At 42.7% G+C, this 14,634-nt stretch overlaps 1 protein-coding gene across 2 annotated transcripts in view; it reads right to left on the minus strand.

The window, feature by feature from the left end:
* The window catches only part of zcchc24 (zinc finger, CCHC domain containing 24), a 57,991-nt gene that overhangs the window by 6,839 nt on the left and 36,518 nt on the right, over positions 1-14,634 (minus strand). The window contains exons 3-4 of one of the 2 annotated variants that reach the window (XM_021307542.2): positions 4,219-4,383; positions 2,193-3,681 (exon numbers count right to left, since the gene is read on the minus strand). In XM_021307542.2, coding sequence (XP_021163217.1) covers positions 3,670-3,681; positions 4,219-4,383 — 177 coding nt within the window. In that variant the 3' untranslated portion in view covers positions 2,193-3,669. Of the gene's footprint in view, positions 1-2,192; positions 3,682-4,218; positions 4,384-14,634 lie in introns of those variants that run through there. The other variant, XM_012880584.3, reaches the window with a different exon arrangement.

Genomic DNA, 14,634 nt, shown 5'->3' on the forward strand with positions numbered 1-14,634 from the left:
AAATATTAGCATCAGGTTTCTTGGAATCATTATCAGCTACAAAGGGGATCTTTCTGAGCCAGCACGTTTGGAGGTGATTTTAACAGTACATCTGGAAATTTTTACCTCTCATTTATTCCTTTCTTCTCCAAGCTTCACCCCCCCCCCCCCCCCCAAACACCTATTTATTCCAACTGGTTAGACTAAAGGAAACCCAGTTAGCATGGGTCATTACAAGGAGATACTTCAGGCTTCCACTAATGACTCTTCCAGCGAGTTCTGGGACTTTACTACCCCTGTGTCAAAGACATTAGGTCCTAAAGGAAAACTGGAAATATCTGATGGGAGATTTTATGGCGTTCCTTCATAGCTAAAGGGAAGTAGGTTGAAGCCCTGTGGAAGACGCGCGAGTTCCTGCCGAACTGGACTCAAGCAAAGAACTCGATTCGATCGAGGAAATCTTTTGACTTAAAGCTGCATCCTGAGCTCCTGTCCCTTTAAACACTAGCTGTGTGTAAGCCTTTGGTACATAAACTGGAAACAATAATAATGTTATTTACAGCACAGGTGCAGGTTTGACTTTAGATGTATTTAGGGCAGAATTCATTTGAGCACACCTCAAAACTAAGGCGTATACATGTAAAATACGATAAAATATTTTGTTCAACTCAACAAAAAGTATGAATAAGCTCAGTTTCAGAGATCATGATGTAACCTGTTAGGGATAAATATGAGTAATATGTATCATATAAACCCAGGACTCTACAAAAATAGATCACAACTAAAAACATATGAATATTCATTCAGTTCACACCTTTTTCAAATATCCGAAACTAGCAGATAACGCTGATTTAAACGCTTGACTGCATAAGATAACTTCACAAATGTTTTTTGTTTTATTCTAAATCTGACAACAATTAGTCTTTCAAACCAGGGGGAGTATTTCAAAAAATCATATAAATATATGTTTATGTATTTATAGATATAAAATAAAGATTCAACAAAGTGTGAAAATATTGGGGTTGGGGCTGATCTGATCCAATATTGGTACAGGACCTGACTCTGATGTTCTTGGATCGGATATCAGGGCGAGGACACATTATTACCGATCCGGGAATGGTCCTGGTTGTTGTGGCCCTGTGAGGTTAAGCTTGTGGCCAAAATATTGTTCCATGCCTTTATAGTATAATATTGTCAGGAATCTGATCAAATAACACAGAAATCCTCTCATAAGAGAAAACTCTGTGCAGTGACACTCCATAGAAGAGAGACAAAAAGCCTCAGCAGAGATGAGCGTGCTTTACTGAATATCAAAAAGTTCTTATTGTGTTCTTCTGAGCTCTCAGGCTCTGTCAGCAGCCTGTTAGAGGACTTTGAGACAAGTTAGGCATATTTACGATTTATAAAAACCACGGAGACGATGTTACAGTTAGCGACACTAATAAAAGCTGATATGTCACCATCACACGTTGTTTGCTTAATTTCACTAAAACAGGAACTCCTTTTTTGAATTAGTTGTTCACAGCTAATTATTTTGGTTTCTCGTGTACACATAATTAATGACAGTTCAGGACAGAGAGGCTTGCTGAATGACAGTAATAACTAAAGGATTTTGTTCCTGGATGAAGCGGCTTTTTCGGACCATCTCATCACAGTTATTCCCTCAAAAAAGGTCGTCGAGTTAACATGCATTTTTTCAAAGACTACATCTGTGTTGTGATATTTAATTTGCCCCCCCCCCACCCCTCCTTCACTCGAGTATGCAGCACACACATTATTATGTTTTTGCTCAGCTAAACAGCTGAGCAAAAACATGACATAATAATATGCCGACACATTGCGTAATTACTAGTATTTTAAGTGTAAATAAACCAACAGTAAATGTTTAAGTAAAAGAGTTTTACGACTGAGATGCAGTCGTACGGTTTTCAGCTGACCGGCGATGGGCTGAGGAACATCAGAGCTTTCCCTGATCAGTGAGCACTACCAGGTCACTCTGACAACAACACTCTACAGTCAGAGGAAGCGCAGAGATCCAGGAAGAAATGTAAAAGGAATGTGTCTTTTCTAGGATCCAGAACATGTCTACAGTTCATTCAGGCATTCGGTCGCTATTCAAAATAGAATAGCAATACCTTTATTGTCCCACCATGGGGAAATTCGGGTGTGACGGTGGCAAAAACACGTAGACAGAAGACACCAGACCTAAAAACTAGGTTAGAATCAACAATCTTTATTGTCATTATGTGTTACCATAATGACATTTTTGATGAGACACTGGCTTAGAATGCATACAGATTACACAAAACACGCCGACACAACAAGACAAGTCCAAACATTTTTTTCCCCTTTTTAAATAATATGAATAATATGACTATATAATAGGAATGAATAGCTAATATTTAAAGGTAAGCCTAAAGCAGAAAAGAAGGAACTGATCAGAAACGGCTAAAAATGTGCAATTATTAATGATAAATGCAGCATATTCAGGTAAAATGCAATGTTCAAGCTAAAATAACAAAAAACAGCAGCCGATTTACAGAAGATTGTTAGAAAGCTGTGCAATATGCATGATTGCACAAATAAATGCTCCCAGAAAAGCTAAAAAGTGTTCAAACGGAAATTAGGATCAGAGATAGGGTATAAATGATGGTAGATCAGATCAAGAACCTGTGGAACCAGTAGCATGTGTGTAACCACTTATTAAAACAATAACGTTGTAATTATTTAGTGTTTTTTTTTTTTTTTTGTATTTTGAGTGCTGCTGTATTATAGTCTTAAAGAGAAACAGGAACTGTATCGCCAACACTATTGACAGATCAATGCTTCAACAAAAAAACGGCCACAAAATTCTGATCGATATGAGATTTCAATTCAAACATTAGGATCAAATCCTAATTAAACTAAAGTGAATTGGAGCATTTCTAGAAAACATTATAGAAAACATAAAATAAAGTGGAGTTTATTCCTTTTCTGATAAAATACAGCGTTTACCAGAAAAGGAGTCAGCTTGTTATTTGTGTTTTGCTTTCCTGTACCCATTCTCTGTATTAAAGGTCCTGATCAATAATTCTTATGTTTTTTTTAAGAGGACTTTGAAATGTTTTCTTTGGACTTTGGATTTCATTTTACTCGTTTTTAGCCTGGTACCATTTTCATTTATGTTTTGCTAACTTAACTCTGACCTGTCCATCTGTGTAAAAAGGCGCCTAGATTTGTAAATTGGATAGCTCCTCGCAACAATGCAGTTTTTGCCCAGTTCTTCACATGAATCTACGAGAAATACCAACAGTTTCACACATTTAAGATATTTTTATTAACAAAAAGATGATTCCCAATCAGCATTAGCCAAAAATGTGTCCAACATTAGATGCAACCCTGAAGGAGGATGCATCTCTCAGGTCTTTGTGGGACTCTTTCCCATTTCCTGTCCCCTAAACGACTTGACTTCCAGATGCAGTTCAAAGTAAAACAACAAGATAAACGTTGATTAGTTCATAAAAGAAGGCTGTAGTCAGTTTGGTTAAGGACCTTGGTAAGGGTTACACACAGATGAAAATGACAAAACGGAGTAAATAAAATTGAAGCTTGACTTTCAGTGGTCTCAGCAGCGACACGTAGGAGAAGTCTGTCCTCTCCTGCTTGGTTTCATGCAAGTGTTACCAGAGAGCAGGGCCCCGAGGAGAAGTCCTAATTTTGTTTCTGCAAGTGGAATTGCAAGAATGTGGAGAAGCATAAATATTAAAAGATGAAGTGTTAGGGATAAATATATCTCCAGTTGGAAAACAGTGGATTCTTTCTTCGCCTCTACACCAAAACAAGCCGGGTAGGCTGAACACGGGGGTTTATCCAGCCTGTGTGGTTTAGAAAAACACTTTATGGTTCATATGATTTCTTATTTTCTCCCCCGAATATGAGGCGCATTTCTAACCGAGCCATTCATAAATACGCGCTTCTTGCCGTTCTGAGCGGATTCGCCGTGCAGTTGTAAACATTTATGCATCAAGAAATGTAATTTGTTTATCCAAAACTTTTACATCAGTGTAGATAAAGTGGTTTTTATTTCACTTAAGTGAGGCCATCTGGAAAATCCCTAAACCAGAGTCTGGATTCAGTTTCTGGCTCATTTGCGTTTTGGTTGAAATGAGCCAGATTTTGTGTGTGTGTGTGTGTGTGTGTGTGTGTGTGTGTGTAACATTTTCCCGGTCAGATCATGCCACCATATGTAAGCAGAGGTACCTGTTTGTGTGGATAGACATTGATGTGGCATTTAATGCATTCCTGCCCCATGTTGGCCCAGGAGTTGCCGCTCATCCACTTCCTCTTACACTTGGGGCACTTGTACTCGCCGAAGCATCTTTTCTTCCCCTGGTAGGGTGTCAGTCCTTCCCCTTTGGGTCTGGCCTATAAAAAAAAACAAAAAAAACAAAGACCAATAAATAAACTGATGCATTGCAGAGCGTCGTTCTAACACACAGTCCTGCAGCAGAGGGGTAACAACAGGGTGTTTCCATCTTTGTTGTGCTCGTATATCAAACCTCATCACACGCAGAACACTCCTACACAGGGTCTTGGCTCGATACAAGGTCGTATAAATGACGTCTGCTTCCATTACAGCTGTGTTAAATTACTCCTCTGATTCTCCACTGGGAGATGATTGCAAACAGTCAGTCAGCCATGAGAAAGAGCACTCGCCCGAGGACCATATTGTCAAGAGGCGCCGCCCCATGACTTCATGTTGGCAGCTGTATTTGGGCCACTATAATAACATTTGGGAAATAAACTATTTCTCTCCCCCCCCTCCCCCTCCCCAATAAAGTGGATTGTCACAAACAAATCTGCCACAGATGACATCAGCGGCATAAATCAAAGCCTGCCAAAATAAACCCCCAATGCAAATGCATCTGTTAGTTTGTCAGAGCATGTCATTATCGATATCAAATCTCTGTCAGCTTTATCTCTCTGTCAGATAAGGGCTGGGAATTGCCAAAAATGTCTTTTTTTGCACACAGAGTGATATCAGATGTGGCAGGACCAAAAAAAAAAAATAATAATAAAGAAAGAAATCTTGACGCACTGCATGCGTGCAGCTGAAGGCAGCTCTCCAGAAAGTCAGGAAGCTCTTTGCCTTTAAAGTGAAATCTGAACTATCCTGACACTCCTGAGTCCTCGAGCGAGGTTGTTTTGGTAATCACGCTGACATTTTGGATGGAGGCGATGAGGCAGTCTGCGAGGTGCCTCGCAAAAGCGCACCTCTTGAACCTTTTCACGTTTATCCAAGTCGCAACCACACCCTGCAGTGTATTTTATTGGGATTTTATAGCATGTTGATGGTAAGTGGAATGACAATTAAATAGGGTTGTTAAACACTTTACAAGTAAAAATCTTTTTTTTAAATTCATCCTCCTGATTTAATTCTTTATTAATACCACCTTTCACTGCAATTAAAGCCTCTAGTGATGTGTTTTGTTTTAGCAGCACATCTAGAGACTAAAATTGCTCTTTGCAGAATAACATGAGGTCAGACTGGACTGGAACATCGGTTTCAAACTCTTGACATAGATTCTGAATTGGGTTAAGATCTGGACTTTGACTGGACCATCTGAAGAGATTTTGTTGCTTTGATCTAAGCTTTTCATTGTCCCTCTTTCCATATATTTAGGCTCGTTCTGCCCCAGCATCAAGTGTTTGAGGGCAGATTTCCCACCAGGATCACTATATGTACAACCGTCCATTTCTGACCAGCTCGCCTGTCCATGCTGGAGAAAAGCGTCCCACAGCATGACGCTGCCACCACTATGCAGTATAAGTTATCTGCCACATAAAGTGTTTTACATGTAAGCCGGAAAAGTTCCAACTTTCTCCTCTGAGCAGAGCACCTTCCTCCACACGTTTGCTGTTTCCCTTGCTTGACTTGGGGCAAATCCTAAACTGGATTTCTTGTGGCTTTCTGTCAACAACGGCGTTCTTCTCGCCACTCTTCCATCAATGCAAAATTTGCGGGGCGCACCCTTAACGCTTGTCCTGTCAACAAATTCTTCAACCTGAGCTGTGGATCTCTGCAGCTCCTCCAGCGTTACCGAGGACCTCTTGGTTACTTATTTGATCGATGCTCTCAGTTTTTACTTTTTACTTTATATGATGGTTAGAATGCCTCATTTATGACAGGTTGCTGATATATGGTAACAAACTGCAATAGAAAACGATACAAGCGTTCATTTGTCCCTGTTAGTATAATAATTTGGCCTGACAGGCCCAAAAAGAGACTGAAGAAGCCTACGCTTGTTTGCCGCCAATTGCATTTGCATTTTATCAAACCCAATTGCCCCTTGGGGTTGATTAGGTTTATCTTGATCTCCTTTCCAAGCACCTGAGTGAAGTTGGCCCCCCCACCCTCTTCAAATCAGACAAAATTGGTGCCAAACGTTTGTGCTACGTTTGTGCTGGTTTGTGCAGCAAAAATTTTCATTTGTGCTGCTTTGGTTTTGAAGATATTAATGAAAAGGTAAAGGTCAAAAGGTCAACCAGCCCCCCCCCCCCCCCCCCCCCCCCCACACACACACACACACACCTTTATCAAATCAAAATTGGTGTCAAACGTTTGTGCTACATTTGTGCTGGTTTGTGCAGCAAAAGTTTTCGTTTGTTGACACCAATTTCATTTGATTTGAAGAAGGTGGGGGGGCTGGTTGACCTTTGATTACCTCTAAAAACATTTTTTTATATCTTTAATATGATAGCGGCACAAACGAAAATTTTTGCTGCACAAACCAGCACAAACGTAGCACAAACGTTTGGCACCAATTTTGTCTGACTTGAAGAGGGTGGGGGGGCCAACTTCACTCAGGTTTTCCAAGCTAGTCTAGTTTAGTCGGGCGATCAAATGTTGTCTATTTTCAGATTAGGCACTGAACAACGCTGTGCGTGGTGTTTGAAGCTTTAGCCATTGTTTGTGAAGATCAACTTCATGATGCCGTTTCTTTTCACCACCATTTTCCAACAAACCTTTGAGGTGCACTAATGCTGAGATGAACTTGCACAAAAGGAATCAAATTACTAATCAGGTGACGTCTGAAGGCAGCTGGTGGCACTGCTTTATATATATATATAGGGGCCTGAGTCCAAATGCATGCAACTTTTCAAATTAGCATTTTACAAAAACCACGTATCACTTTTCCTCCTCTTCACAACTATGCACTACGAAAAGATGTGAAAAGGTTCAAGGTCTGTGAACACTTGTGCAAGGCTCTGTATTCCAGGCCTTTCCTCCACCGCGGGTCCCGGCCTGAGTATGAGTAATAGAAAGTTAAATCAGCAGCAGCATCTGGTGCTTTCCAAGCAGGCGTCAGCGGTCTGCATCAGCACCAGCAGGTCCGGAGGACGTGTGCAGGGCTGAGCTTCAATCTGGCTCCTCAGGAGCGTGACCTCAAGCCCCAGGTGTCAGTTTTGCATCTTCCACCATGACAGCATGCAGCCTGGAAAATCTGACTCCTGCTGGCTTAATCCACGTCAGTTCTCATAGCATTAAAACAATGCTATGAGAACGCTTTGCTGGAAACCCTCCTACAAATAACCCAGTCGCTATATAGTCGAAGTATAAACAGGCAGACGTTCGCCGCCACAAAAACCTAAACACCGCAGCGTTGGCGCTGATGTAAGTTGACAATTTTTGATTTACAATAAAAACGTACGAGAGCTTTGAGATTAAACCCCGGGGGAGGGTAACCTTAACCCACAACATTGGTTTAGAATCCAAACGTAGAGGTAGTTTCCCCCTTCGAGCTCCTTGCTCTGATGTGAAAACTAAAGATCTCTCCCGACGCCGCAGCCAGGACTCAGCTGGACAGAAGCAGCACTCATTTATCTCATGACCGTTCGTTATTTGGCTCCATGCTGTTTCCAAGGTCTGGCCTTGGCCTTTGGCTGCCTTCGGCGGAGGACTTTCAGATTGCATCAAGCCTCTCTGAGCAGCCAAGCCGTGCTGTAGGAGCAGCATGGGTGATGATCATTTTTGACACACCCTGACCGTTTATGAGTAAGATGTTGACATCTGACGCAGAGGACAACATGGGCCATTACGTATAGCACTGGTAGCGGGATTTGTTTGTACGCTGTATGATTTATCCACATTCATTAAGACTTCAGGTAACTGAGTCCAATCTGCTCATAATATGCTGCATTAAATTTGGCCACTTTGCTATTTTGCTCTCATCAGGGTTCATATTATCTCTTATCAAATAGGAGGCAACAGCAGCAAACAATTAATAGAACATAGACATTTTTTCATAAATGTAAAATCAAATTGCATGTGAGATTTTAGTGTTTTGTAAACATCTAACTTCGGAATTCATCAAAAGACCAAACTCCCAAGTTTAAATCAAATGAATGCAAAATTAAATTGAATTAAGAGTGTCTTTGAACATCCTCCATGAGGTTTCGGGAATTCTTGTCTTGGGACTTTTTAGTTTAATCTGTAAAAAAAAAAAAAAGTGTCAATGTATTTTCTTTTTTTCTTCTTTGGACCTTGCATTTTTTAATTGTTCCCCCACTTTTCATGCACATTCCCTGTGCAAATTTGGCTGCGCGTAGCTGCAAATCACCACGGAGCTCGTTTGGACACTTGGAGTCGTAAATCTCCGCGTTGTGGTCAGCTGTTATGAGGCCGTTGTGACACTGGCTGTCATGGAGGTCTCAGGCGAAAGCAGAAGGTTTAGGCACTGAAGTCACAAGCTTCGCAGGCCTGGTTGTTTCCATCGGACCCCCACGCAAACACGTGGGAAAAACAGTGCCACAACATCTGGACTGCAGTGCCAACACAGCTGGCACACACTGAGAAAGCAGAGGAAAACGGCAGACTTTTACCCTTTCTTTTGGATAAATAGAAACTTTTACTGATGGTGGACAGCAGCTCAAAGCTCTCACCAGTAAATATTTTAGTAAGACTTGATATCCAGACAAGCAGAATTTATTAGATGTACACAATGCAATGACTAATAGGATGGACCCACGTCATCACACCACACAGTCCCCTGGGTAGATGAGCCTACATAGGAACTCTTCTTTTCTCTCTTTTTTTTTTTTTTGCTTGTATTTCCTTGCACTTCTTATATAAAAGGCTTAGAGTAAAAGCCAAATGGACACATTTGAGCAATTTAGAGCATTTTAGTTGTCCGTCAACTGGAAAAACATTGCGAAACAGCTGCTGATTTGTGTGCCAGAAGGCAGCGAGTGGAGTTTGTCACCGTATTTTTTTTTTTTTTTTTGTAACAGTGCATGGTGTTTGTTTAAGTGCCGAGGCTGGAGGCCTGCGAGCTTAAGCAAGATAAGGGTCAGAGAGTGTGCAAAGGACAGTGTGCTCAGGAAAAAAAACAACAAAAAAAAACAACTAAACACACTCAAAGAGGCGGCGTCAAGATGAGCGTGACCACACACAGACGCAGGCAAACGCTAGTCCTACACACACCTACACCCAACAACTTCCACATCCACAGGTTTTCATACGCTCTCAAGACTGGACTGGAAAGTCTCAGTGAACGGTTTCCGGCAGTACTCCCACTCAGTTTCACCCCCCCCCCCCCCCCCCAACCCTCTCTACAAGTACACAAGTCATTCCTTGGCTCCTATCGCAGGATTAATGAGCTCACAGACTGCATTAAGTAGAATAAACAGAGCCGAAGTAGAAACAGCGAAACGAAAACGGGAGACAAGGATGAGACACACAAGGGCAAGAAAATCCTTTAGGGTCTGACGAAAACCTGCGCCGTGATTAAAAAGGGAAGCGGACAAACTCAGCGAGCACAAGCCGACGATAGAAAGACCTTCCAATCAGCCCGTCAAAGATTGTGGGGTTGGGGGGGAGGGGGGGGTGGAAGGTGAAACAGAGAGAGAGAGAGGAGGAGGAGGAGGAGGTTGAAATCCAAATCCAAAGCAGATGGCCTCCATAGGGGCAGAACACTGAGAGCTGTCGTAAAATTGCTGCTCTGCTTTCAATTAGGCCGTACATTTCAGAGACTAGAGAGAGAGAGGTGGGGGGGGGGGGGTGGTGAAACGGTGTTAACACACCGCCGTAGTTCTGGCCACAACGACATCGGACCGAGCCCATTATGTGGAGGAATGCAGGGAGAAAAGAGCGCCTCTCAGGAGGAACTGTACATGTGTCAGACATGCACAAATAGAGCCGTATTAGGAATCTGAAGCATGTGCGGTTTATCATTTACGTTACTAAATTAGAAGAAAACAAAAAAAAAGTGTGAGTTTTTCCAGTCTGGACATCAGCCAGGTGACGGGGGTGACATTGATTTAAAAAGGCATGTGGTCCAGACATTTAACCATAACATTGCAGTTTCAGTATCACAACCAAACTTTACGTTTTAAAAACATATTTCTATCGCTGACCACAGACAAAAACGCAGCCCTGACCGCCGTCTGGGGCTGAAAGGCGGTGGTGAAGTCGAAGCTGAACTCTTAAATCAATACAAAAGCGATGACCAGCAGACAGACACCGGGCTTCAGACAATTCCCCAAAAACCTGAAACCTTAATCCTCTATCTGCAGGATAGGCCAGCCTTGGTTTTAATGTTAGACCTAAACAGGATTCATCACCGAGGCCGCTGCTTTTTCAAGGCTGCGGACAAGATTTCATACTTTCTCAGAATGTGTTGGAGACACGGCTACCTTTGACGGCGAGGGCTCCATATTTAACCTGAGGTCAGACCACAAACATGTATGAGGAGAAAAAGCCTAAAGAACTATTTTGTGCAAATACCTGATGTCATTCACTATTGGGTTAGTTAAAAAAAAAGGGCTGCATGGTTTGAAGAAGTTGTAAATAAAATATACAAAACAGTACTGTCCACATTTATGGGCACTCCTGGTACAGATGTGTAAAAAGCATCAAGGCCATCAATAAAAATTGATCTAATCGATTAATGTCTTTAATTGCAGTAGCATAATCTCAACCCTAATGTCACATATAATAACATATATATCAAGTCTGGCGGTGGAGGGGGGAGATATGATCAGAAGTCTATAGAGCATGTCAAAGAGGAATGGTTAAAGATCACTCCTTTATGCTCTGCCTTTGTGAAATGTTGAAGGGAAACATAAAGTGCTATCTGATTGGCATAAGAGGAATTTAAAGCCAGGCTACAAGATAGGGATTCTTTTTCTACAGCTTCCTAAACTAGAATTTATTTTAAGGGTTTTTCAGGGACGCCAATAAGTGTGGAAAACACTATTTACCATAAAAGCTTGAGAAAAAGTGTTTAAAACTAGCAGTCCTGTCTGAACAGCAAGCAGAAAACGGCTCCGTCAGATATAAGGAGCAGCCAGTTTGTAGAAAACTCCTTAGAAAAAAAAAACTTTGATTTAGCAAAGTCTCTTTTTTTTGTTCATTAGGCTGTTCTGGGTAAACCAGAGAATAATCCATTACCCTGTTTTGATGTAGTCTGGGGGTTTTCAAGGCAGATCAGCTCGCCCATGTGACCTGTTTTAGTGCAAACATTTGCACTGGTCACAGCGTAAAAAAAAAAAAAAAAAAAAACTCAGGCGTAATCAATGGAAGGACAGATGGCTCAGTCCCTTAGATGAACTGTAGCTGAGATAACATAGCAAGCACCGTACCTGTTTGATCAGCTTCTTTCAGTCAGGACCCGTACCACCCCCCCCCCCCCCCCCCTCTACACCTGGTCTGTGCTCTAATAGCTGCTGGGTGACCTTGTCTGCTATGCCGAGTGCTACCAATACTCCATCGTTTCTTGGTCAAACAAATTTTGAAGAAATTCAAGCAAAAGTTTTCAAATGACTTCATATATGAAAGGGGGGGAAAAAAGCGATCAGGACCAATCTGCTGCTACGTGGAAAAGTCTCCCACTTGTTAACGTCGTAAATTAAGTGTGAAGAACGGCATTCTGGGACAGCTGAGTCCGTCATTATCATTAACTGCACGCAGGCCTGATTACTGCCAGACTCTACGGTGAAAAAATACTTAAAACAGAATCAGTCTGACAAAATGAAGTAGGGTGAACGATAGCAAAGGCAACACATTAATCATTTTACGCAGCGCTGTATATTCCACTAATCCTCTGTAGTTAATACGGGATGATCAAATGCAAAATCTCAGTATTTTCCATTTGTCAACATTTAACGAAGGAGCAAAAGCCAAGCTCCGGTTTGGGATGGGGTTTTTGTTCGCCGTGTTAAAACTATTCGCACACTATGAATTTTTATGAAAACCGAGACTGTGTCAACTATTCGAAGAGAGAAAATGGCTGGGGTTGTTTTGCAGACCACAGAGTTGAAAGAAAGAACATTTTATTGGGTCATTTAGAGCAAAGCAGTCTTGCAGAACCTCTTCTTCACCAAAGGGAATAGCTTAGCTCTGGCCGACCACATTAAGGTCGGCTCGCATGTGGAAGAGATACGGATACCTGTCAACGTGAAAACAGGAAATCGTTGTTTTGCGAAAGCATCACGTCTAACGTGTTGTCTGACATAACAGCGACGGCAGAGAGGGAGATCTGAGCGGGGGTTTGCGTGTCGGGCCCGAGCTGGGGGCCAAGCCAGGGCGTGCAGATGGCTGCAACTTCAAGCATCTCAAAAGAATGACGCTGTCTCCACCTCAGCTGTGTCCCACTGCGCGCAGGACGAGCTTTTTTTTTTATTGGCCGTTTCCGCCATTGGGTTTAACAGCTGCAGCTTCATGCCAGAACCTCAGCCAGGTGCATTATGGGGACTGTTTATCAATCCCACCATGCACTGCAAGCTCTAAATACAGCCACTGTTTTCTGGCCATTCGTCCCTCTCTCTCTCTCTCTCTCTCTCTCTCTCTCTCTCTCTCTCTCTCTCTCCCTTCTCCTTTTCCCCTGAAGTCTTCCTCACCTCCCTCCCTCTCTCTTGTCAGCTCCTTTGCTGGTGCAGCTGTCTCTTTATAATGCCTGTAAGGAAAAGTGGCCGAGGCCGAGAGTGATGGGAGGAACAGGTGCGCCGATTGAAGGGTACGTTTGGCCTCAATCAAGCACAATGCACCTCTGTTTTGGGAACATAATCTCATCCGAAGGAGGCTGCGTAGAGAAGACGGACAATATACTTAAAGTAAGAGGAAAAAAACGAGTCGGGGCAAATTATAGGGAGCAAGATTTTCCTTTGCAATCAGCATCCGAACAAAGGCTTGGCTAGTGTTGCTTTAAAAGAAACGTGCAATCAGATAACTCGGCAAAACAAATATGTTAATTGGAGTCAGATGAAATTAATACAGGTCTACGTTTTGCAACTAATAATCACACTTAATGAGCAGCTATGTCGTTGTTTGCTGTTGATATTGCTGGCGCAAATGAGGACGAAGCCCATATCATATCCAGAGTTGGTTTTTTTTTCTCCCCCTTCAAACTCTCTCACCCTTTTGGAAACAATTGCAGAGTCATTAAAGGAGCAGCAGTGTGCTTTTTCAAGCGTTGAAGATAGAGCCGCCTCAGTCCAAGCTGCCTCTGAACTGCTGGGCCGCTCCCCGGCGCTCTGCAGAGCTCCAGTCACCGGCTAGCATCTGGAAACCATCAGTGTAAACAAAGGAGCAGCGGAGGAGCTCAGGCCACGCTCTGACTCTCCACATCCCCCAGGACATCACTCAGAGAGCAGCCCAGGAATGCCAAAACGGCACTCAACCTGTGTGTATTGCATTTCCATGCGCCCGTGAGTGGGGAAACTTTCATCTGCGCCCGGTCCCGTGTCCGCATCTCAGAGTTCGTCTTTGGTTTGGCTGCCGTTCAAAAACAGATAGGCTGACAGATAGCGAGGACGGGGTTCAGTTCGCCGTGTTAGCTTTGAGGCTCTCGCTTTGGGTTTGTGTTTGGTTTGCTCATTAAGCGTGGTATTTCTGATAAGGCTTCTAATTGCTTTAATGTGGCCTCAGTTAGGGCGCTAGCTCTGGCTTTGTGATGAATGCTGCAGGGCCAGAAACCTGGACAAGGGGGTTCAACCTGAGAAGTTGTTCTCCTCTGTGAAACATCAAATAGGATCAAAGAATCAGTCAAGTCTGATTCTTGTCTAAGACTTCACAGGAAATATTTCCAGAGATTTAGTGACTTCATATCTATTAATCATGCGGTTTGGTTGCTTTTGCTTCAGCCTACATTTCCAACATGTTGCTCATAGAGACAGGCTGAACCTCTTTGATGCTTGTGGGCTCTGTGTATAGACTTCACCACACAGCTGAGATAAGCAGTCTTATCTCGCTCAACTGTCTCTAAATATAAACTATAGAATCACACATAATTTGCTGCACACCACCTCAATCTCTCACTAATAGCTGTACCACCGAGCGCACAGACGCATGCCCGCAAGTTATTTCTGCCGACGTTTCCAACACAGCACAGGGAGGGAGACACAAAGCGTGGCCAAGTTTCACGAAGCCAGAAGAAGTCCGAATGCATCACAGGTTCCCACCAAAGTTATCCAATCAAATAACACTAAACAATTATAACTCAACAGTGCAGCTCTGCCTACAATCGTCTCTTAAATCTTTCTGATAAACCTCTCCAGACACATTGGAACCGATCGTTATGTTAGGGATCTTTAGCGCAAACAGACCCGCACCAGCAGTTCCTGATCTGAACCGAATGGCAAGTCAACCCGGACGTGTTATTTCTAGGGCACGCTCAG

The sequence above is a fragment of the Fundulus heteroclitus genome, chromosome 22 (genome assembly GCF_011125445.2).
Source record: "Fundulus heteroclitus isolate FHET01 chromosome 22, MU-UCD_Fhet_4.1, whole genome shotgun sequence".
NCBI classification, from domain to species: domain Eukaryota; kingdom Metazoa; phylum Chordata; class Actinopteri; order Cyprinodontiformes; family Fundulidae; genus Fundulus; species Fundulus heteroclitus.